Source organism: Lissotriton helveticus, chromosome 5_1, assembly GCF_964261635.1.
Source record: "Lissotriton helveticus chromosome 5_1, aLisHel1.1, whole genome shotgun sequence".
Lineage (NCBI taxonomy): Eukaryota > Metazoa > Chordata > Amphibia > Caudata > Salamandridae > Lissotriton > Lissotriton helveticus.
Genome location: NC_136065.1, coordinates 1904496587 through 1904521643, shown reverse-complemented (window position 1 = coordinate 1904521643; position 25057 = coordinate 1904496587). Strand labels below are relative to the sequence as shown.

At 47.8% G+C, this 25057-nt stretch overlaps 1 protein-coding gene across 7 annotated transcripts in view; it reads right to left on the bottom strand.

Moving 5' to 3' along the window:
* ACLY (ATP citrate lyase) overlaps positions 1-25057 on the bottom strand; it is a 362794-nt gene that overhangs the window by 148693 nt on the left and 189044 nt on the right. For all 7 annotated transcript variants that reach the window (XM_078645438.1, XM_078645433.1, XM_078645436.1 and 4 more), the window contains exon 13: positions 18607-18700. In XM_078645438.1, the coding sequence (XP_078501564.1) occupies positions 18607-18700 (94 nt within the window). The remainder of the gene's footprint in view (positions 1-18606; positions 18701-25057) is intronic.

Genomic DNA, 25057 nt, shown 5'->3' with positions numbered 1-25057 from the left:
GCTGTATTACACAGTGTACTTCTTAGGGTGTATGCTACAGACGTTCAAATTAGCATCTCCGTGTCCAAATGCGTGAGGCAATAAAAGTGGTGGTCTCTAAACCAGATAGGGATCCTTTGGACTTTATTGCTTGCTATTCATGCTCAACACGGATATAAAAACCCAGAGCAAGGTTGCAGAAAACAAACTATTAAGATGAAAAGGCTCCCTGATGCACATATATCAACCAGGATTTGTCCCTTAAGAGAAACAAGATGCTAAATAGGAGATGCTTTTCATTTAGAGGGCAGTGGGGTCAACTATGCAATCACTGCACTGGACCTGGAAAAGGCATTTGACACTGTAGAGGAGATTCCGGATCGCCACGTTGCAATGCTACAACTTCGGCCCGTATAATCTAGATTGGACCAATCACATCTATTTGAAACCCACGGTTTGCGAGAACACTCGACAAACTATCTCGCCTAAAACAAGCAGTGTCACTTTATGCAGACAACATATCTGTGTTTATCTGTGACCTAATATCGGCCACTCCAAATTTGTTGAGACAACTCCAGAGGTTCACTGAACTTTCAAATTTGGTCAGGAAATGCTGCAAGTAACGCTTTCCAGACGGGATGCTTGCAGGTAGAAAAGTTACTCCACTCAACCATATTGGATTGCCATGGCAGTAGGGTGCTCCTCTGCAGTAGCAAGTGTTCCATACAGGTTAATGTATTCTTGTGTGAACAGTAGCGCTTGACAGACTTGGTTGTTCGTTAAGCCTACAGGGAAGGCTGCTTACAGCCTCTACTGTTGGAATCACTTTTACCTGGCAATATAAATTCTCACAGAATATATCGGACACCATTTGTTTCGCAGCGGATCTATCCTGACACACCGAACTCCTGTATGACATGTCATGACAATGCAGATACCAAAGCACATGATCTGGGACAGTCAGGTGATACAAATCATAGGACACATTGTTATTCAAGCACTAAGCACAATGGTTGGACGTTTAGTAGAGATTAGTTTTATTGCATGCTTGGCCTAAATCTGTGATGAAAAATGAAACCTAGAATTGCAGCAGCATTTATTTTGTTAATTTGTAGAAGGATCTCCATTCACGGATTATAGTCAATGAGCTCATCCCTGGTGAAATGGCAAGATGATGCAAGGGAAGGTACTGTGGCAGAGAAATGCCATATGCTCAGAACTCACACAGACCTCAGACATTAATAAAATTAGTGAGACAACTGGTTAAAGAACTAAATCGCCCTTCCTCAATTATATGCTCCCACGTTGAATGACCAGATGCAGAACAAGTTTGTGTTGGCGATGCTGAGCATTGCTAGTCTCCTTTTCGCTCCTCCTGTCACTGAGCACCGTCTTGTGTAACTGTACTGAGACAGTCTTGTTCTTCATTATTGAAATCCTAAAAATATATTAAGAACAAAACTAAGCTGCACAAATGTCATGGAGTATCAATGCAACATGTGACACAGTGTCTCTAGCAGTCAGTGCTTCGTATGGGGCTGCCCTTATGCAATCATAACGCAGTGAGATACCAGTACGTAAATATTTTTGTAGCCATCTCGGGGATGCCCGTGTTATGTGCTGTGCTCTGTAGTATACCTCCTTCCACTCCTTTACCATTAACTGCCATCCCAAATCTTGTTCCCAGCATTTCTGCCCTGGGGTCTGAGCTGTGGGTGTAGCGTGTTGCAGGACACTATAAAATTCAGTAATGAGGCATTTGTATGTGGTTTTGGTGATTAACTGTTTCTTGAATGTGGTGAGATGCTGTTGCACTCCTGGGCGCACCGTAGGATGCATTACAAAGTGTTTAACCTACAGGTATCATAACCTCTCTGACTCCGGGAGATCTTTGTCTGCCTGGAGTTGATTAAAGGGGCGAGGTCCCTCTTTATCGAAGAAGTGGCCAACGGATCGACAACCAGCGCTCTGCCAGCCCTAGAATGCACCTTGGTCAAGGTCGGGTGTGAAGTGTGTGTTGCCTACCACTGGTGTGAGCAAGGAAAGGAATGACGCCAGACCCATGTGGGTAGCACAGTGGTCCCACACATTAAAGATGGCTTTAGTGGCTGGGGAGAAATAAAGCCTCCCGCGCTTTCTGCGAGCGAGACAAGAAAGGAACCTTCCATGGAGAAGTTCCCACTCCAGCCCTACTCATGAACAGCCAAGTTTTCTCAGACTCCTCCCTGGATCATTCGACCATATAACAGAGCTGCACTGCTTGATAATATTACATGAGATTGGGGATTTTCAGGCCCCCCTCTAATGGAGGTCGGGTAGGCCAAATCTCTGCTCATGTGAGGCCTCCCCTCTGCTCATACAAAGCGATGCATCTGCAAGGACTGCATGTCTGTGGGAGGCTCAAGCAGGAGCGCCTGGAAGAGCATGAGAATCCTCGGGAGAGAGGTAATATTCAATGCTGCTACACAGCCAAGCTCCGAGAGCCGGTATAGTTTCCACTGTGTCAGATCTCTCCCAATTTGCCGAAGGAGTAATTGCTAGTTTAGGGTCACCATCTCCTTAACAGTCAGGGCTACTTGGATTGCCAAGTAAGGGATAGTCATGGTTGCTATTGGATCGGATAGCGCCGGGCCAGGTGAGCCTCAATCTCCAGAGGGACCGAGAAGTTTAGGGCCTGCAATTTCTGGATGTTAAACTGAAATCCCGCTGCCCAGCGGAAGGCGTCCATTTCAGTAATGAAGGCCGGAAAGGCCTCCTTGTGGTTGCCCAGTGCTACTATAACAGTCGGTCTAGAGGCTGATAGTGTGCACCTCTCCACCAAAGGCAACACCAGATATGCGAAGATGGTCAAACACTTTATAAGCAAACAGAAAAGAGCAGGGGTGAGAGTGGACATCCTGTCTTGTACCTCTGTGAATAAGAAAGCGACTGAGTTTGGACCGTTCACTCGTACAGTCGCTCGGATTGGCCATAATTACAGAGTATCCAGGGGCGGAACCAAGGCCCAAAACCAAAATGCCTAAGTGTCGCCGCCAGCTATGGCCAGTGCATCGGGTTAAATGCCTGTTCGGTGTCTATGACCATCATGGAGGATGGGACTGTGTCGGAACCTGTTATCGCATTAAAGAGCCAGGTCAGAATCGGAGCCAATTACATACAGAATGTTGTATAAAACAGTGCCAGAAATCCATCCGGCTCTGTGATTTAATGAGTTTCAGTCTTACAATGGCTGAAATCACCTCCTCTATCCGGATCAGGCGGTCCAGCAAGTTGGCTTGGTACGCCATCAACCGCAAGGTGTGCCCATCTCCAAGGCAGAGGTCTGGGCCCTAAGTGGAGAGAGGTTGTTTTGAGTGGAGTTCTTCATAAAAGTCACAGTAGAAGCGATGCACAAGTTACTTACCTTTGGTAACGATATATCTGTAAGAAACACTAGTTAGTATTAGATTCCTTACATTAGAATACCCCTGGTGTCAGACTGGATCTGGAAACTTTTGCGTAGCAGTACCCTTGCGCGTCAGTAGGCGTCGTCTGCGTCTGTCGTCGGCGCCGGGATGACATCTCCCGAGTGCTTAGACACCGCCCTCGCGCGCTGACGTCAGTTCTTATACACAGCTTTTCCGCGCCAGAAAACGCAGAGCCATGATAAAAACCAACACTGGTGCCATAAAAACTAGGGCCCTGAAAGGGGATGACCATAACCCTAGATCTCGGTTCGCAGAACGGGGAGGGGCGGTAAGGAATCTAATACCAACTACTGTTTCTTACAGATATATCGTTACCGAAGGTAAGTAACTTGTGCATCTGAAAGAAACAGGTTAGTATTAGATTCCTTACCTTAGAATAGATACCCCAGCAATACCAACCCCGGTGGTGGGTCTGCGAACCAATAATCACACCAGAAAGTCCTGGAGAACGGAACGGCCAAAAAAGCCATCTCTCCGGACTTGGCTGTCTAGGCACTAGTGTCTTGCGAACGTGTGCAGCGAGGCCCACGTAGCTGCCTGACAAATGTCCTGCAAGGGGACTCCCCGGCCCTGGCAATAGTAGCCGCCGTGGCCCGTGTGGAATGGGCACGAAGTCCCACAGGAGGCTCCTTTCGAGCCAAAGAGTAACAAGCCTTGATGCACAAGACGGGAAACAGTTTGTTTGATGGGAAATGGTTCATTTGTGCACCGCCCGTCCCTTCTTAGCGCTCACGTAACCAACAAAGAGTTGGTCATCCACCCGGAACTGGCGTGTGCGATCCAGATAGAATGAGAGCGCACGTTTTGGGTCCAGACGGTGGAGCCTCTCTTCCTCTTTCGAGGGATGCGGAGGCGGAAAGAAGGTGGGCAAAGTGATGGACTGCCCGATGTGGAAGGCTGTGACTACCTTGGGCAAGAAAGAAGGTCGCGTCCGCAACACAACTTTGTCCGGATGGACTGAAAGGAAAGGAGGCTTAGACGAAAGGGCCTGGAGCTCACTCACTCTCCTGGCAGAGATGATGGCAACCAGGAAAGGAAAGGAGGCTTAGACGAAAGGGCCTGGAGCTCACTCACTCTCCTGGCAGAGATGATGGCAACCAGGAAAGCGGTCTTCAGAGTAAGAAGGCGAAGAGGACAGTTATGAAGTGGCTCAAAGGGAGCGCACATCAGAAAAGGTTCAAGTCCCACTGAGGCATCACGAAAGGGACTGGAGGAAACATATGGGTGATGCCCTTTTAAGAACCTTTTTACAACGGGGGACTTGAACAAAGAGGGCTGATCAGGTAGCCTTAAGAAGGCGGAAATGGCCGAGAGGTAGCCCATCAGAGTGCCCAGAGCAGAGCCCTGCTGGGCAAGAGAAAGAAGGACGAGGAGAACCTCTGAAAGATGGGCAGAAAGGGGATCCACAGCCTTTGCTGTGCACCATGCCACAAACTTGTTCCACCTGCAGGCGTATACCGATTTTGTGGAGGGACGTCTGGCTGCCAGAATGACATTACAGACTTCAGGAGGCAAGTCAAATGGCCTCAACTGCCGCCGCTCAATCTCCATGCATGTTAGTGGAGACTGGACAGGTTCGGGTGAAGGACCATCCCCTGCTGCTTCGACAGAAGGTCCTCCTGAAGAGGCAGACGAATCAGGGGATCGACTGACAGGCTGAGTAGCTCGGGATACCAGAACCTCCGTGTCCAGTCCGGAGCTACAAGGATGACTTGGGCCCGGTCACGCCTGATCTTCTTCAGCACTCTGGGCAGAAGTGGTATAGGCGGAAAGGCGTACAATAGACCGCAACTCCACTCGCGACGAAAAGCGTCTCCGAGCGATTGCCGCCTTGGAAATTCCAACGCGCAGAACGGATGACATTGCGCGTTCTCTTCTGTGGCGAATAGATCAAACCAAGGCTCTCCCCACTGCTGAAAGAGGCCTTGCGCCACGTCAGAGTTCAGACGCCCACGTGATCCATCATGCACCGACGGCTGAGCTCGTCCGCCCTGGCGTTCAGAGAACCCGCCAGGTGTTGAGCCACCAGGGTCACGCCCTGGCGTTCCAGCCATTACCAGAGGCGCAGAGCCTCCTGGCAAAGGGTCCAAGACCCCACCCCGCCCCGTTTGTTGCAGTACCACATGGCGGTGGTGTTGTCTGTGAACACCTGCACTACACTCCCCCGGACAGAGGGGAGGAATGCCTTCAGTGCAAGACGAATCGCCCGTAACTCCAACAGGTTGATGTGGAGCCGGGCCTCCGCCGGAGACCAGAGGCCTCTGATCTCCACCTCTCCCATGTGGCCTCCCCAACCCTGGAGGGACGCGTCCGTCACAACTACGTGCTCCGGTTGGGGTAGGGAGAGGGTATCTGCCGCTGACCCAATCGCGGTCCGTGAGCCACCACTGCAACGGTCTTGCAGTGCCCTCCGAGATCAAGACATGGTCGGACAAGTTGCCCTGATGCTGGGCCCACTGAAACTTCAGGTCCCACTGCAGAGCCCGCATCCGCCACCTGGCGTGATGCACCAGAAGGATGGAGGAGGCCATCAGCCCCAGAAGCCGCAGCGTCAACCTGACCGAGATTCTGGATAAAGGCTGAAAGATCGGACTCAGAGCCTGAATATCCCGTACCCGCTGTTCAGGAGGATAAACCCGAAACTGCGCCGAGTCTAGAAGCAGAGCTTCTGAGAGGGGCACAGGTGTGACTTCGGCACATTGATGGAGAACCCCAGCAGGTGCAGGAGGTCGGCCGTAGTCTGGAGGTGACTGACGACCAGTCGTCGAGGTAGGGGAAGACTGAAACCCCTAACCTGCGCAGATGAGCTGCGACCGCCGCCATCACTTTCGTGAACACCCGTGGGGCGCTGGTAAGGCCAAAGGGGAGCACAGTAAACTGAAAGTGCTCGTGGCCTACCGTGAACCGCAGGTAGCGCCGGTGGGCCGGCAGGACGGGGATGTGGAAATAAGCGTCCTGCAAGTCCAACGCTACCATCCAGTCTCCTGGGTCCATGGCAGCTAAGACCGGAGCCAGTGTCAGCATCTTGAACCTCTCCTTCCGGAGGAAGCCGTTGACGTTCCGCAGGTCCAAGATAGGGCGTAGGCCCCTTTGCCCTTCTTGGGAACCTAGAAAGTAGTGGGAGTAACAACCACACCCTACTTCTGGCCCAAGAACGCGCTCGATGGCCCCCTTGGCCAAGAGGGCCGAAAATTCCTCTCGCAGAAGATTCAAGTGATCCCCCGACACGCGGTGGCATGGCTGGAGGGGTCGCCTCGAAGGGGAGGGAGCAGCCCCTTCGGACGATTTGCAGCACCCACCTGTCCGATGTGATGTCTCGCCAGTGGAGGAGGTGATGGCGAACCCTGCCCCCACTGGCGTCTCGTGGGCCTGAAAGCTCGGACTAGGAGGGCTTTGAGGCGGATGCTTCGGGGGTGGATGTGGACTGGCCGCGCCATTGTCCCCGGGCACCGCCCCGGCGGTTACCACGTCCGCCACCGCGCTGGATGTTAGTCTGCGGCCCGTGGCTGGCAGGACGTGTAGGGGCGCCCCTTCCTTGGCCACGAGAGGGCCGAAAGGCAGCAGATTGCTGGCGCGGGCCGGCAGGCCTAAGGACTTGGCCGTAGCCCTGGAGTCCTTAAAGCACTCAAGCGCACTGTCTGCCTTGTCGCCAAAGGGGCGACGGCCATCAAACGGCATGTCCATAAGGGTGTTTTGGACATCAGCCGAAAAGTTGGCGGACCTCAGCCAGGCGTGGCGGCGAATCGCCACCGACATTGCCATCGCTCTACCTAGCGAGTCCGTGGTATCCAGTCCACATCTGATGGAGTACCGGGCCGCATCTCGACCCTCCGAAAGGGCTTGGGCGAGTTTAGTCTGGGCCTCCTCCGGACATTGTGGCAGCACGTCCACGACCGTGTCCCACAGAGAGTGGGTATAGCAGCCCAAGAGGCACGCGGTGTTAACTGACCGCAATCCCAAATTCAGGGAGGAGAAAATCTTTTTTTTAATTGTTTTTATTGTCATTAAGTAACACATAGGAAATATTGACAGTAATCAGGTTCTCGTATAGCAAGTTCAGATTACACAGTTTCAATAAAAGTATCCTTACAATTTCAATAGTACATTGTATATCTCGTAACAGTTCCCTCAATACCCACTTCTCTTCCACATTCTCTCCTTTACTCTGATTCCTCATCCGAACTATCAACATCCGTATCAGTGTCTGGCAGTGGATCACATATGTCACCCCGAAAGGCATTCCAAGCCGCCCAGACTTTAGTCCATTTCCAGGGGCTTCCTCTCGTTGCGTATACCGTCCGTTCTGCGATCATAGCCAGATCCATGTCTCTACACCAGACTGTCAAGGATGGCAACTCCGCTGCCCCCCATTTCTGCGCTATATTCCTTTTAGCAATCATGAGGCCCAACGTGACCCATATCTGTCCGTGGCGTGAAAGATCATTCGGTTCCCATACGTTGAGTAAGCATCTACATGGTTCCGGTAGGAGTGACACCTCTACCGTCTGTGATATAGTACGCAATACCTTGCGCCAGTAGTCTGCTATGGCTGAGCATTCCCATATGGTATGTATGTAGGTACCTTAATCCCCGCATCCTCTAAGGCAGTATGGGTGTTGTGCCCTTTGCAATTTATGTAATACGGTTCTGGTGTAATATATTCGATGCAGGATTTTAAGTTGCACTAACATCAGCTTGGCAGAGATTCCCACCTCTCTGGGCGATGCCAGGGCTTCCGGTCACTCAGTGTCATCCATGTCCCCCACCTCTGTCATCCATTTGCCCCTTAGTGTAACTGTCGGGTCTGGTAGATTATTAATCAATTTCCTATATGTAAGTGATGTGGCGCGTTTATGCATGTGATCGGTAGTCGGCAGTGGAGTAGTGTGGCTCACTGGTTAGAGGCGGCAGGCCCGAGAGCAGAAGTCAGCCTGGGACCAGGGTTCAATTCCCGACGCGGCAGGGTCGTGGACCTTGGTCAGCGGACTTGATAATTCTCACTTTGGTACTTACTCTAATCAGGGGTTCCACTCGGCAACTCTGGGCATTAGCTTGCCTAATCTCCACAACGGCCCCACCAATTCCGGGGATGCCTGGCTCCACCTTGGGGACTCCCAGCAAGGGACCATCCCACAGGGAAAGCCAGGACGGGTTCCCCAGAGTTATACAGCGCCGGGACGCCCCGTTGCTGGGGCAGCTGTGCGCTTTACAAGTATACTACATTTACATTTACATTTACATTTACATTTACATCTGTTAATAGCCGTTCTTCCAGTGGGGAAGCTTCAGGCACTTCGGTTTCCGGCGGGATTACTGCCAGTAAGGCATGTCGTACTTGTACGTACCTACATGTCTCAGTCGGACCTAGGTCATATTGTTGCTGAAGTTGGGCAAATGGCACCACCGTCCCTATGTCCCACAAATCCCCGACCGTGGAGATGCCCATCATGTCCCATTCCGTGAACCCCTTACTGTGTCGCAGGTACCCTAATTTAGGAGTGCCCCAGAGCGGGGTGAGTTTAGTTATAGCCCCTCTCCATCCCAACTTTGCCTGCGCCTTGTACCATAATAAGGCCGTATGTTTCGTGGGCCCCTCTAATTTCAGTGTCAACCCTTTGTTGTAAAGTGCGGCTAGCAAGTTATTTGTACCCAACTGAGTCCTATCTGCCCTATACGCTGGATCGTCCTGGGGAGCATGAATCCATTGGTTGATGACCTTGAGCTGTGCCGCCCAATAGTATAATTGTACGTCTGGCAGTGCGATCCCGCCCTCGTACCAGCTTTTGTGTAATTTCGCCTGTGCTATGCGCGCCGGCCGGTTTCCCCAAAGAAGTATCGAAACTTGTGTCGCTATCTGTATCGGGGTGGGACCGGAAAGGGTGTGTTGTCAAGGGTATAGATGAATCGTGGCAACGCCATCATTTTAAATAATGCCGCCTTTACCAGGAGCGTAAGGGGTAACGATGCCCAATGTGTCACATCGCGTTTTAAGCGTTCCAGAGGCGGCGCCAGGTTTTTAGCGAAAAATTCCATTGTCTCTTGCGTAATATGGATTCCTAAGTATTTAAAGGAACTTCCCGCCACTACAAAGCGGACAGTCAATGGGGAGCGATGGTTCCGGCCCCTTCAGAATGAAGAGGACCGACTTAGTCCAGTTTATTGTGTACCCTGACACTTTCCCGAGGGTGTCGCAAATACGAAGAAGTTCTGGTATACCGTGTTCTGGATCTAGAAGGTATATCAGTATATCGTCCGCATAGAGGGAGATACGGTCCTCCCAGCCTTCCCTCCACCGGATTCCCTTCAATAATGGGGTCGTTCTGAGCAATGTTGCTAGAGGCTCCAGTACCAGAGCGAACAGGAGCGGCGACAGAGGGCACCCCTGTCGTGTCCCTCTTTCCAACGATATTTCGTCCGATATGTGTCCATTGGCCGTAACTCGAGCCAAGGGGTTCGTGTAGAGAAGTCGTACCCATGCACAAAAGTTAGGGCCAAATCCCATATGCGAGAGGACCGCAAAGAGGTATTTCCATTCCACCATATCGAAGGCCATCTTCGCATCCAAAGACAAGATGACCGCTGGTTCGGATAGGGATGGGGCCTTTGCCAGTGCCCCCTGTACTCGTCTCAGGTTTAGGGCCGTGTTCCTATTGGGCATAAATCCAGACTGGTCTGGGTGTATTAAATGCTCAAGGTGGGTTAGTAATCTGTTCGCTAATAACTTTGCTAGAATTTTGGCTTCAGCATTTAATAGGGAAATGGGGCGGTATGAGGTGCATTCGGTCGGGGATTTACCCGGCTTTGGGATTGCTACTATTGTCGCTATCCGTTGGTCCAGCGGTAACTATCCCCTTTCCAGGCTCTCGACATACATTGCTAGTAGATGTGGGCTCACAGTTTCAGACATTTGTTTGTACCACTCTATTGGGATCCCATTGGGTCCCACTGCTTTACCCGATTGTATTGAACAAATTGCGATTTGCACTTCGTCCACTGTTAGGTCTGCTTCTAACTCTAAGGAAGCTTCTGGTGTCAATGCCGGCGTCTCTATATTCACGAGTGAAACATCCACCTCCTCCTCCGTCTCTCCCAAAGTCGGAGTATAAACCTCTCAGAAATACTCTGCCAGTATGTGCACAATGTCTTCCGGTATCGTGTGGAGCAGCCCTTCCCTCGTCCGTAGTTGTTGTATAGCCCTAGAGCCAGACTCTCTCCTATCTAGCCAGGCCAACATTTTACCCGCTTTGTCAACTACATCATATATGTTATGCTTGGTCGCTGCAAGTCTATCCGTTGTCTGCTTTTGTAGATAGTCCCTGTGCTGCTGTTGTCTGAGGTGCAGTGTGTGCCTTATCCGGCGAGGGGTCCACTGAGTGATCAGTATCGGCTGCTTGTAATGCCAACTCAGGAGAACATCTTTTTGCCATATTGCTTGTACCTCTTGGATTACCGATCGGGGGGAGCCGTCGGGAATGCGGTCTGGGAGTTAGAGGCCTGGATAACCAGGCTCTCGGGGGTGGGGTGGGTGGACAGGAAGCAAGGGTCGCCCGGAGCCAAGCGGTGGCATCTGGCCACATTCCTATCTACAGGTGGACCTGTAGCGGGCCTGGACCAGGTGCCCCGAAGAATGTCAGACAAGGCCTCATTAAACAGCAACAGAGGCTCCGAAGAGCTTGCCTGCGGTTTAAGGACCTCAGTGTGGAGGTTAGTCCTCACGGCCGCGACAGGGAGCTCAAGGGCCAAGGCCTTGGCCGCCCACGTCAACACCACACTATAGGCTGCCCCCTCCTCCGTAGCCACGGTAGGAGGGGAGACAAAACCAGTGACTGGCAAGGTGTCCAGACCACTGGCGTCCCCTAGCTCGCCTGTCCAGTCCTGATAAGACTGACACTCACGTGCCAGAGGGCCCTCGGACCCCTCCCAATCAGCCTCACCACCCATCTCCTGGTATTCAGGATCAAAAGATGGGGCCGGATCATAGAAGTAAAAATCTCCCATCGGCGTTGAAAGCGGTGTCGATAGACGCCGTTCTAACGCCGGGACCGGACCGAGGGAGGGACTGCGGCGTCGGGACCGAAGTCGGCGCCGGGGCCGAAGCACCCGGCCCGCCTGGACTCCCAGTCGGGGCCGCGGGGCCCGAAGACGCTGCGGAACCCGACAGAGGAGTGAACGACCTCATGGCCGAGAGGAAGGTGTCAATCTCCTCCGGCGTCGCGTGCTGCCCAGGGACCGGTGGGTATGGAGCAGGCCGCGACACCTGTGGCTCCGACGGAGCCGCGTGGTCGGTGTCACCCGAACCCCCAGCCGCGACGCGAGAGCGTCGGGGGGGAGTCAGAAGAGCGATGTCACCTCTTCGACTTCTTGTGCCTCTTACCTGAGGACTTGGAGCTTGAGGAGTGGTGTCGATCCTCAGAGCCGTGATGACCCCGGCCGACTGCCGGAGCTCGAGGCGCTTGCGGGACCGCTCCCGCCTAGCCTTAGACGTCAAGGCCCGGCAGTCGGGGCACGACTTGTCATCGTGGTCGGGCCCCAGGCAATGAAGACAACGGCGATGGGGGTCTGTAACCGACATTAGTCGGTTGCAGTCGACGCAGGGTTTAAACCCGGGCATCCCTACCGGCACGGTCGGAGTTGTTCGACTTCGAAAAATAAGATCAAAAAGATCAAAACGTTTAGTAAAAAAATGACTAAAGGGTACCACTGTTCCTGGATCGGCGCTTGCTGGTGCGGAAAAAATAGGAACTGACGTCAGAGAGCGAGGGCGGCGTCTAAGTACTCCGGCGCAGACGACACTTACCGACGCGCAAGGGTACTGCTACGCAAAAGTTTCCGGATCCAGTCTGACGCCTGGGGGTATTCTAAGGTAAGGAATCTAATACTAACCTGTTTCTTTCAGATAGGAGCATCACCCACGACCTCTGTGCCATTCCGAGTCAGAGAGGACTCCACCCCATTTGCTTGTCGTTGTGCTCTGGGTTGGCGAGCAGACGCCTGCACTTATTTCAACCTACATAAAAGGAATGTCGGAGTTGAACCCAGGAAATGATCAAGGCTGGCATAGGTCTGAGGACGAGGGAATAAAAGGTATAATCCAGAGTCTATGGATGACATTCTCTCCAGAGGTCCCTCAATCCCATCTCCCATAGCCATTGTGCTCCCTCTCGGGAAAGGGCCCTCAAACATTGATATCTGTGTGCAAATCTATCAAGGTTGCTGTAAAACACAAGTTACCTTGAGAGGACATAATGTCTAAATGGGTTGAGAGGAGCACTCCAATAATGTTCGGATTTATGGTTTAGCTTGCATTTATATAAAACATTGTTTGAAATTTGGAAAAACACACATTGAAGGGATTTTCTTTGAATTGTATATAAAAGTGAATAATACGTGAATAAGTGCAAGCGTTGTTCTTACAGTTAGAACCGCACCAGCAACAGTGCACAGAGGTTAAGTGTTTTACACACTTAAGATAAAGGACATAATGTCTGCCACTTCCCGACGGAGGAAACGTCTTGTCCATCACTCTGATCTACATTTTAGAGCAATTACAAGTGTATGGGGAATTGAAGATCGGACAACACTTTCTTAGAACTAGATTTCTTTTTTTCATTGGAAAGAGTGGAGAGATTATTGTACGGTTCAGCTGGCTAGGAACCATCTGCTATGCATGGAACACATTTATTATGCTAGTCATGTTTGACACCAGCACTGGTAATAATTGTTCCATGAAAGAGACAGGACAAGGTTCCATTGAAAGTTTAATGCTATGATCTTTGCATCAAATTTCATAATCGTATCCTATTCCACTGGTATGAAGGTGTTAAAAGAATGGAAACCGTGAAGGGAGGATAGGTTAAATGAGGTGATGTGCTAGGAGTTGTTAAAAAAGGGTTACCTAGTTTTGCACTTGAATAACAGTGGTTTACAATCTTGTCGAGTTGAACATGGGCTGTTCAGCAGTAATGGGTTTTGCACACTTCTAAGCTTTTTTATGAGAATTTTGTTCTGGATCATACTGTGTGGTGCTTCACACAGTCATGAAGAGTTCCGATACAAAGGCTCTCGAGTTTAACAATATGAAAAAACAAACAAGAACCCCAAAAATTGAACTAAATAAGCAGCATTTTATGTTTGCCTAACAGGAATAAATGTCTGACAAAGTTAAGCAAGGTAGATTTCATTAGAGGTTTGGCTGCCACCACTGTGACTGAGGCCCCATATGCAGACTGCTGTACACAATTAGACTTTTTTTTGTCACAGTGAGCTTTGCTGGAAGCCACAAATGCTAAGCTGAGGCTGGGGTCCAAACCTGGTTCCTTAGGTGGTCAGCAGCTGCAGCCACTAAGCTAGGCCTGGTTTCAACTCAAGGTTCTGAGAGGACCTTGAGCTGAGCCAAAGCCAGGCATCCGGCTCGAACGTGGATCGACCTTTCAGTTGCTCACCTACTTTCAGACAGAGAACATACATATCCGGACATGCAATCAACTCTAAAGCCTTTAGTGTGAGGCAAAATACCATCATGTACATCACCAATGTGGAGAGAAAACAAACTCCTAAGCATAGGCAACTCTAACTCTATGAGGTGTGTGAAAAAAGGGTTATCCGCCTACTAAAAAACCCCACTGCCACCAGCAGTACAGTGCTGTCAATATTTATGGTTACATGATCTTCTCTACATCAACATCCCAAGGGAACTACCCAATGCATATGAAGTGGTTAGGAAGCGACAAAAGTGCAATGATTCATTTCACAAGAAGAGTTATACTGCTCCCTTTGTAGAGTAACACTGCATTCAGTTGTATGGAGCCCCCCTGTTATATATAGGCCTACACCGGGAGTGCAATATAAAGGGGTTCAGGGGAATAAAAGCCCCACTTCAATCAGTATTGAAGCCCATCTATTGCAGCCTCTTCACCTAGGCTCATCTCTCAGACTTAAGCCCATTCCTCCCCATTGCAGTGCATCTTTCCATAGGGAATTCCAGTACTGCGAAGTGCAGCTTATGGGAGAAGGAGCCTCTGCAGTGGCACTTATCCAATCTGTACCCCAAATAGCCCATCCCCTACTACAGCAGAAGCATGCAGCAAAAGGATGAAGCGCCATCCCATCCACAAGCCTCCAGATAGCACAAGACACCAGCAGAACCTATGCTAGCCCTCAACTGCCAGCCGATATTAAGGGCAGTGAGGTTAGCCTAGTCATGAGGACTTAACAGATAATTGCTGGATGCTCAGCAAAAAAGTAATATAGATGCGCCAAAAAGAGCATACTAGAAAAGATGCTGTTGGCATCTCCTAGGACAAGCCTGATCGGGCATTTCTTTGTATCCAATCTACAGCGGAGGCCGTAAACCAGTGTAAATTACTCCACTCTTCAGGGGCCACCTCTTGTCGCCAGCACTGAAAGAGAACCTTCAATCACAAGCACGCAGCAGTGATCAGAAAACAAGGCAAATGAGAAAACGTTTTAGCAGTTGTCCGCTGCCTGTTCAACCTGGCATTAGTGCTAACCATGCCCCAAACTAACAGCAGGTACTTGAATGCTGCAGGCAAGGACCTAAAAGCCCTTGCTGGGTATTGCCTGGTAACAGGGACAATGATGCTGTCAGCATGCAAACCCTCCCCACCCTTTAGGACAAGGGGAAGTCAAACCATTAGTCCGCAAAGAGTACCACGGATAGTGAGCGTTGTTTCCAGCACCCATTTGGCTCCTAAAGCAAGTTTGGTAAGCATCCTACATCCACATGGGACTGTCTCTTCCGCGTTTGAAGTTCTATGGACCAGGCTAATCTCTGATGCACCAGCCCACCAATGGCCTAGTTGGTGTCTCATAAGTATGCATACACGTACAGCATTATAATTACAGCCACCTCTTATACTCAGTGTAATACCAACTGGTAGTGGCTTCCCCTATCATGTTAAGTTTAAGGCTGTGAAAAGGAACATTTGTGGCCAGCCTTCTGTATTATTCCCATGAACCTTTAACAAGTGGGTATCACTAACTCCCCAAGTGGGCGGAGACCCGTCCTTCAGCAGAACCCGCCCTAGAGGGTGAAGCTCTAGTGAGCCCTCTAGGGCTCACTAGAGAATCTGGCAGAATCTGACATATAAGCCTCTTCTGCCAGGAATGTCAGGGCAACATGCTAGCAACAGCGCTGGCCACTCAGGTTCTCAGTCTTCAGCTCCCTCATCATAGCAGTGCATTGCGCCTGTGGGAGGCGGGTAATGGGGGCCTAGCCTTGGGCTGGCTTGCCTCCTTCCTTTCTGAGAGAACTTTTCAAGTATCAGTGCCCCCTTTCAGGTCCAACGTACATGCCTTCCAGCAAGGGGTCCCCTAGGGCTCAGCCCTACCCCATTTAACGTTTACAGCCAACCTTTGGCTGCAGTGGCGAGGAGCAGAGGACTAACCGTGGTGTCATATGCAGATGGCACACAGTTTGTCGTGGCACTCTCCAATGATCTCACAGGACGCGTTTAAATTTAGAGAGGACCTAACCATAGTAGACTAGATGACAACCAATTGCCTCCAATTGAACGCAAGCTAATCAGAGATCCCGCTGGTTGGGAAAGAAGTGGCACTATGGAGTGAGCAATGGTGGCCACCTACGTTGGGCAGCCCACATGTCCCTAAGCAGGCAGTAAAAATCTGGGGGTCTGGGTGGATTCCGCCCTTACCTTTCAGGCCCAAACCAAAGTGGTAGCTGGGACCTGCTTTGAACTTCCATGCGGGCTTAAACTACTGCTAGGTTTTTTTGCTCCCGCCACACTGCAGGTCATTGTCCAAGCCAGCATTCTTTCAAGGCTGGAATATGCTAGTGCACTCTATCTGGGGATGAACAAAGCTGAGATTCTCCACCTTCAAAGGGTGCAAAATGCAGCTGCTTGGACGTTACTTGGTTTGCCGAGAAAATGTTCCACAACCAGTGCCATTCTTAGATTGCACTGGTTGCCAGTGGCAAAATGCATTGAGTTTAAAACCCTTTGGATAGCTCACAGAATTCTAAATCTGCTGGCCGCGGATATTTTGGCAAATCTCCTTACACCCTATGTTCCCACTAGGTGCTTAAGTTCAAGAGATCAACACTTGGTTATTGTCCCGAGAAAGGTCCGAGGAGGAAGGGCATCTTTCCGCACCCTAGACGTTAAACTTTGGAATTCTCTTCCCATGGGCATTAAGAGCATCTGCAATTCTGCCCAATTCCGCAAAGCCATTAAAACCTATGTCTTCCCGTCTGAGTGGCCTGCGTGCTTCCTACACGGTCTTCTTAGCAGTTCTGCAGCAATAGCGCCGGGACGCCCCTTTGCTGTGCGCCTTGCAAATCTGCTAACATAACAAAGTCCAGCTTGTGCTCTGACCGGTACCGAGTGCAAGAGCAGCCCCATAATAGTACAGACTTTGTCAACTATGGCGCACCTGGATTTGAACTGGTGGCAAAGTCTGGATTCGTTTTGGCCGACTCGCCTCTTTCTCCACACTGGAATGGTGGATCCCTTTCCAGCGCTGACCGGAGTCTCCCATACTATCATAGTCCACAAGCTGCAATGGACACACACCTAGCAGGTTAAATCAAATTAATATTTAATGCATGGCACCAGTAAATAGGCTAGTTTCTGTTGGCCAACAGAACAGATGATGATAAGAGTCTTGTATAGCGCAACTTAGCCCGTAGGCGTCAAGGCGCTGAGGATGGAAAAATCTGTGTGGAGAGGGGAGGAGGCGTGCCGACTAGAAATAGAATTCACTGAAGAGCCAAGTCTTCAGGGCCTTCAGGAAAAGGAGATAGGATGATTGAGCCTTGAGCTCCACTGGAAGGGAGTTCCAAATCCGATATGATGCACAGCAAATTGGCTGTGGTTTGCATTAGTATAAGGCAAGATTCCCAACCATAGGGTCAAAACATTAAAATTTTGGCTTGTCCGCCAGAAGGACCACAAAATAGTAATTTTCATTTATTCCAGTCAAATGTACAGTGATAAACTAGGTTAAACCCTGATCATCTATGTCAGCGAATGTACAAATCATAAATTCATAATGTCTAAAGAGCTCATCTTCAATACACCTATTCTGCGTTCCTGTGAAACATGATAATTTACAAAAATATTAAAGATACTTTACACCCTGCTTCCTCCACCAATTACTGAAGTCGTTCTCCACCATAAGAGCTTACCATTGCCCTCTCCAAAATAATGGTCCCTTCCCAGCCTATGCACAGATCTGAACTTCTGCATTTGTTTTCAAATCTGCTCCTTATTGTGGCCATAACATCAGGCAGGCGAGTGAGCAGCCTTCAAGCCACATTCTCCTATGCTGCATTCCTTAATAAGAATCTCTTGGAGACTTCACCCGCCTTTCTCTCTAGATTTATTTTACATTTTCACATATTTTATATAAATTTCACTAACATCCTAGTTCCCATATCCTTATTTGCTGATGGAGAGATTCCATCACTTAGGGTTCTTCTGTACCTTTTTAAAATCAAATCAAGCCAGTAATCCCTACAGCTTTTAGTCAAATATGGGGCTAAAAGTACAGACTTCCCTTCCTCAAAACAGATCCTTTATCTTACTGAGCAGTCATTGTGAACTGGTTCTGAACAACACTGAACTGAACCCTGGTTCTGGAGGACAGCCATTTGCCTTAAAGTGACAATCTCAAAAACAGTTACGAACAGGTCCAGTTTCCTTCAGGTAGGGATTAAGAGACAGTCTTGTTCCAGTTGCCTATAAGGAATATTTTATTATTCTTAAAATCACATACAATATTATTAATGTGGTCTTCAGAAAGGTATTATACACACGTTTCATCACATAGAAAGTATCATTTTTAGTTATCATGCACATCTCTACAGGGTTTTGGAGCGTTTTAAAGGAACTATGAAAACAGCACAGTTGTAGTATAATATAGTGTTATGTTTTAGTAATACAGAAGATTCATGAATATGGAAAAGCAGCATATGTAGACAGATTCTATTGTATGGACAAAGCATGCAAAAGCAGCTTTTATATAAACAATTGCCCAAAAAAGAAAAAAGAAATCTGTGTTTACACAGTTTCTATTAAATTGAAGGACCAAGTATATAGTCACCGATACAGGAGGGCAGCATATTTTAAGGGGTCAGGTCATAGAAAGTGAGTCAAATGTACAAAGAAACCTCATTTACCTTTGGACACAGTAGACTTTGCCCGCTTGGCAGGTGCACCAACATCATCAGCTTTGGACTCTGAGAAAGAAGCTGTTCTACTTGGAGCTGGGGTCTACAAGACAGAAAAAAAAAATCAGACATTAGCACCGAGACAGCCCATACCAATAACTCTTTAAAAGCTTGTGGTTCACGTTCATGAGAAAAACAATTCCGCTGTTCTCAGAGTTCTTTCAAGATTATGAATACAGTCAAGCCGTTTCCCAGATGTTTGGAAAACTGTTTCAGTCCTCCCTTTGCTGAAAGAGCCCAATCTGGATCCGCATGATCCTGCAAGCTACAAAGTGCTGGAAAAACTACTAAATAAACAGCTGTCTGAATTCCTTTCGTCCTCTTACGCATTAGATCAATCTCAATACAGGTTCAGGGAAGAACATGGAACAGAGACAGCTTTGATTATGGCAGCAGAGGAACTCAGGAGTGTACTAGATGCGGGTGGGAAGGCTGCCCTGATCCTTTTGGATCTTTTGGCAGCCTTCGACACCGTGAATCATGGTATACTCCTGACCCGTGTAGCAGAGCTGGGAGTTCATGACTCTAGTGCAGTTACCATCATTCTTGGCCGAGAGATCTTTTTCAGTTAAACTAGGGGACCATACATCTAGACCTTTTAAGATGCCTTGGAGAAACCACCCTCGTTCTGGGGCCGCTACGGTGGAGTTCCACGCCTCCACGTAGCACCTGGGCTTCCTGTTCCTTGCTCCACCCCCTCACTCTGCTCCACGAGGGTGATGGCGCTGGCGCTGGCTCTCTGGCGTCTCTGATGTGTTTCACGGTGTTCGCGGTGAAACGAAGGCTTTCTGGACACGATTAAGAGAAGGCATTTAAATACCGCCGAAAAGAGAAGGAAAGATATGTGCGGCGTGTGAGAGCACCGTAGAGACTGGATGTTCGAAGCTCCAATCAACTGTGCAAGCGTGAATTGCTGATTTATTTTGGACACTGCTGTGATGTTTTTGCCGGTGGCTATATCGAACTGTATCGACTAGGGTGGGCCTGAAGGAATTACGAGTGGCTGGGGGGTCCAGTCCTGCCTGCTGGTGTTCGGAAACGTTCTGCCCCGCCGCTTCAGCCTTAAGGTTCAGGGCTGAAGCCGCTGTGTGGGTAGAACTACAAGTCCCAGCATTCCCAGCATTTCCGACGACCTGGCTCTTCTTGGTATTATTGGACCAATTCTGCGTGTGGCTGAAGCGGAGGATTGAAAAAAATCGGAGATCCCCGAGGTGAGAAGCCTTCACCTTGCTATAATTATTCTGTGCAGAGGATACCGGCTCTGATTATGGGCAAGCAATTAACAGCCAGGACCAGGGCGATAATACGGCGTCAACAACTAAAGGATAAAATAGAAAAAGCTAAGCAGGCAGGATCTGCTACGGAGAAAGAAAATTCTTCTGTCGAAAATTCGGAAAGTTCTGAAGAGGGCGAGGACAATTTCCTGGGCGATAACGCAACACAGGTTCACCAACAGAACCCTGGTAACTCCATTACTAGTGAGGGGAAGGAAGTATTAGAGTTGGACGTGGAGGGAATGGATATGGCTTTGTCGGGCTTAGTAATGAAATCGTCGGAATTGGCTCAATGTGTAAATTCTCCAGCTGCGCAGGATCCACAGGTTTCTAAAAAAGCTCTGACAGACTGCACTCCTAAGGACTCTAAACAATTTCCTTTATTTGAGCGAAAGGGGGCAGTACACATCACTGCTAACACAGCTAGTACAGCTGGGACTCTGGCAGTCCTACCAGGGGCCCCTACCGTATAAATTTCTCCAACAGTCACCCCTCTCTTGAAAAATTCTGAGAGCACAGACTCAATGACTTCAACTAGCGACTTAGTCAATTTAATAGACCCTCTATCTTTAAATAGAAAAACTCCTTTATTGAGTGATAATGAAGTTTCTACTTTTTCTACCAGTACTTCTAACAGTATTTCTACGGCTGCCCCCTTAGCCGCCTCAAATGTTTTGCCGCAAGCCAATTTAGACTCTACTGGCAATACTATGGCACCTACAATGGCACAGAGTCCGATTTTGGAGATGGACACAGACTACTGGGGATTCTCAGATTTCAGTGAGAGAAATGTTAAATCTGATTTTGGGGGAAATAAGAGATGAAGCAATTCCAAAAGGCAGAATTGGCAGTGATTGGTATGCGTCTGGATAGAATTGAAGATACAATGGCTTCTTTTCCAATTCGACTTCAAGAAACTGAGACCAGAATTTCAGGGTTGGAAGACAATAGGACTATTGTGCAGAAAGAGATTTCTAGTCTTTCTAAATCTTCGAAAGCCTTTGAATTTAAATTAGATGAGTTAGAAAATTATAATAGAAGGTCAAACCTTCGAGTAGAGGGCGTACCAGAGAATATCGAGGGCTCGGATATGATGCAATGGATTACTTCTTTCTTTTCTCGAGAGGTTATCCCTGAGTTCAAGGGAGACTTAACAATCACACGTGCGCATCGAGTCCCAGCTCGTCCATTTCTCAATTCTCCATTCCCCCGGACTATTATTGTTAATTTTGCTGATGTTCGTGTCAAGGAAACAATCCTATCACAAGCTTTTAAGCAAAGACAATTTCATGCCAATCCAACTACTAAATGTCATATTTTTTCCGACATGTCGGCGGCCGCTGCCAGACGGAGAAAAGACTTTGTAAAGATTTTGCAATTATTTAAGGACAAAGGGGTGCAAGCCTCGATTGCACAGCAGGCAAAGTTAAAGGTGTTGATCAAAGGCAAATTTCATTTGTTCACTGATGTTGATGAGGCACGTGAGATGCTTAACCAGCTGGCGCAGGGTTAGGCCCAAATTAGATACTGGATATGATTAGATATGATTGTGAGGGGCGGGGTAGGTGAGGAACAGGGGGGGTCATGGGGTCAGGGGCGCAATAACAAGGCGCCCCTATGGAAGGGGTTGGTGCCATGTGGCCAGCGTGGGGAGGAGGTGAAGGTGTAGTACAGGGCCACGGGGCTAGGTGCTGGAGGGGAGCACCTGGGGTGGAAAGAGGGGTAGGGGGGAAAATGCAAAATTGAAGTTCTTGTTGGGCTGCGATGGAAAATTAAGTTGGCGGGAAGTTTTTTCCCCCCCCCCCCCAATGATTTATGTCTATCGGGGGGGTTAGAGTGATTTCCTTTAATGTTAATGGGCTGAATAATCCAAAAAAATGCGAGCTATTGAGCTCTGGATTAAGTCAGAGCGACCAGCAGTTGTATTGTTGCAAGAAACTCACATTCCTGCGGCTAAAATTAATTCCTTCACTATGTTTAAAACTTGGTCTTTATATCGAGGGTTTTCATGCGCTTAAGAATCTAAAAGCGGGGTCGCTGTTTTTTTTAATCAGAATTTAGATGCGGAAATTATCCAGTTTGAAGATGGAGGGGAAGGGCGGTGGTGTTGGGTCACGTGTTTAATAAAAAATAGGAAGAGACCAATCACTTTTGTGAGTTTTTATGCCCCAGTGGAAGATCGTGCCCCTATCTATGAGGAGTTATTTCAATCATTGCTCTTAGTTAGGGGAGATATAGTGATAGGTGGAGATTTTAATATTCTTAGGGATATAAAATTAGATTCCACTGGTGCTTCGAGGAAACAATCTAAACCAAAGTCAAAGAAGGTCTATGATGCAGAATATATCTTTATTGGATCTCTGTGACCCATGGCGATCAAAATTTCCACAGAAGAAAGAATTTACTTGTTGGTCAGGAAGACACAGATCTTATTCTCGTTTGGATTTTTTTTTAGCCTCTAGGTTATTAAAATGTTCTTATCTAAAATTCTTACACAACGGGTTCTCAGACCACGCAATGCTATTAATCGAATTTGAAGTAGGGGAAGAAATTAAGCCTTCTAAGAGATGGATATTTAATAAGAAGTATCTACAGGATAGTAACTGGGTCTCTTTTTTAAAAATCGAGATCGCCGAGTTCATTGCTCGCAATTTAGATACGGCCCATTGCATACTGTGTGGGACTCATTAAATGCCTTTATTCGTGGCATCATAATTAGTAAAGATGCAGAAGAATGGCGTACTATTAAACAAACTAAGACTCTACTTTATCAAAAAATCCATTCACTCACTCTGCTCCAACAATCTAATCCTTCTAGTGAGGTACAAAAAAAATTAAATGAGGCCAAGCGTGAACTTAGTACGTTTTTTTCACACAGAGCAAACAGCAATTTTTGATAAAATCTCAGAGGATTTACGAGGAGAGTAATTTCTCTGGTAAGCTCCGCGCATGACAGGCAAAAGAGCAAGCTGCCACAAATTTGTTCCACTCTTTAAAGTGCCCCGTTACTCAAGCAGAAGTATCACAGTCGGATGCGATTGGCACTATTATGTTGTCCCATTATAAACAGATTTACAGTCAACAGCAAAAAATAGATCATTCTAGACTCTTACATTTTTTAACCAGATATGATATGCCCTCTCTATCTCAGGTAGACAGTGCTGCAATGATGCGCTTATTTTCTAAATCAGAATTAGAATTAGTGGTTAAGAACTTACCAATTGGTAAGGCTTGTGGTCCGGACGGCCTCCCAGCTGAATTTTTAAAGATTTTCTTTAGTGCCTTTTCCGATTTATTATTACAATTATTCAATTATAAGTTATTAGGTGGCCAAGTTTCAAACTCCTTTGGGGAGTGGACAGTTGTCAGCTTTCTGAAGAAAGGTAAAGATCCAAAAGACCCTAACTCATACAGGCCTATCACATTACTCAATACGGATTATAAGATCCTCACTAAATTATTATCAATACGCTTTAATTCTATTGCAACGGATCTTATTCATTTAGATCAGAACGGTTTTGTGGCAGGCCGACAGTTAGTCACCAACACACATTTTCTCACGGAGGCTTTAGATTATTTTAAGATAAAAAAAATCCCGGCTTTAATTTTATTATTAGACGCTGAGAAAGATTTTGATTTGTTGGTATGGACAACTTTATTTACTATTTTAAAGCACTTTGGAATCCCCTCAAAAATTATTAGTTTAATCCAAAATGTATACACGGGTGCCAGAGCCAACATAATTATTAATTCCGTTATGGTGGGCACAGTGTCGGTCCAACGGGGCACCAGGCAGGGTTGCCCCTTATCCCCTATTCTTTTTTGCTTTTTTTATTGAACCGTTAGCCACAGCAATTCGAGAATCTGTAAATATTCCTCCACCGATTGTATCTATGGTAAAAATTAAACTCTATGCCGATGATATTCTGCTTCCAATGAAGACGGATATTCAAACTCAGACTGCTGTTTTACAGCTTTTTGAAGAATTCGAGGCCTTGGGAGGTTATCGAATTAATAAGAAAAAGACGGAAATATTAGTGTGCGGTGGGGAAGTGGATCTACATGATGACTTAGTCGGCTGTATTAATTTAGGACCGAAGAGGTATTTGGGGGTTATGTTTTCTACTTTGGTTTCCGATTTAGTTATGTTGAATTTTGATCCTCTTTTACGGAAGGTACAATCTTGGTTTACTAGATGGGACTCACTGCCATTTTCTATTTTGGGGCGGGTGGCACTCAAAGATGTCTATTCTACCATTATTTAATTTTCTATTCTCCGCTATCCCGTGTTTTGTACCTAGTAGCTATTTCTCAAAAGTAGAATCCTTATTCTCAGGGTTTATATGGGCAAAAAAAAGCTCCGGGATAGCAATGAGGACACTTTATGTGGACACCGAATTAGGAGGCTTATCCGTACCTAATCTCAGAGATTATTATAGTGCATATTTTGCACAATATATTTATCAATTTTTTTTTTGACCAAATTTGTCAAGAGGCTCAGACGCCCGCTCCTTTGCAGATCCCTAAATCACCAAAACCCAGTCGGTATAAGATAATGTATTGGTTTTTTAAACGTCGTGACGTTTTTCTTAAAAGGTATTCTCTCCCGCAGTTTAATTCTAGAACTCCCTTAAGGAATGCTCTCATTTTTATGGGAATGAAAATTGGAGTGGATACTAGCTTGCAATGGGAAAGGGCTGGGTTTTATACCCTGTCAGACTTTTTAAGGGAGGGGGATTGGCTGTTACCAGGAGAGATGCAGCAATTAATTTCAGGGAATTTTTTGGTATTAGGCTCCTATGCTTCAATTTTTAAGATACTGGAACAAGCTGAGCCAAGAATTATTGGTTCCTCTAGCCAGTTATGGGACAATTTATTTCTGATTCCCCAGATGAGGAAGCCAGGGGCATGGAAACGTTGCCTAGTTCAACATATTGAGGAAGATCGGAGTACGAAAGCCATCAAAAAATGGCAAGAACAGGAGCATCATGTTCTTACTATTAATACCTGGAAAAGTATAAATATGCTGAATTTTAGTGTCCTTCGAGGATCTAATTGGAGGAGAATGTTATTTTTTAGTAAATGGCTCCTGTACCGTACTCCTGCTGCCATCTCAAAAATGTATG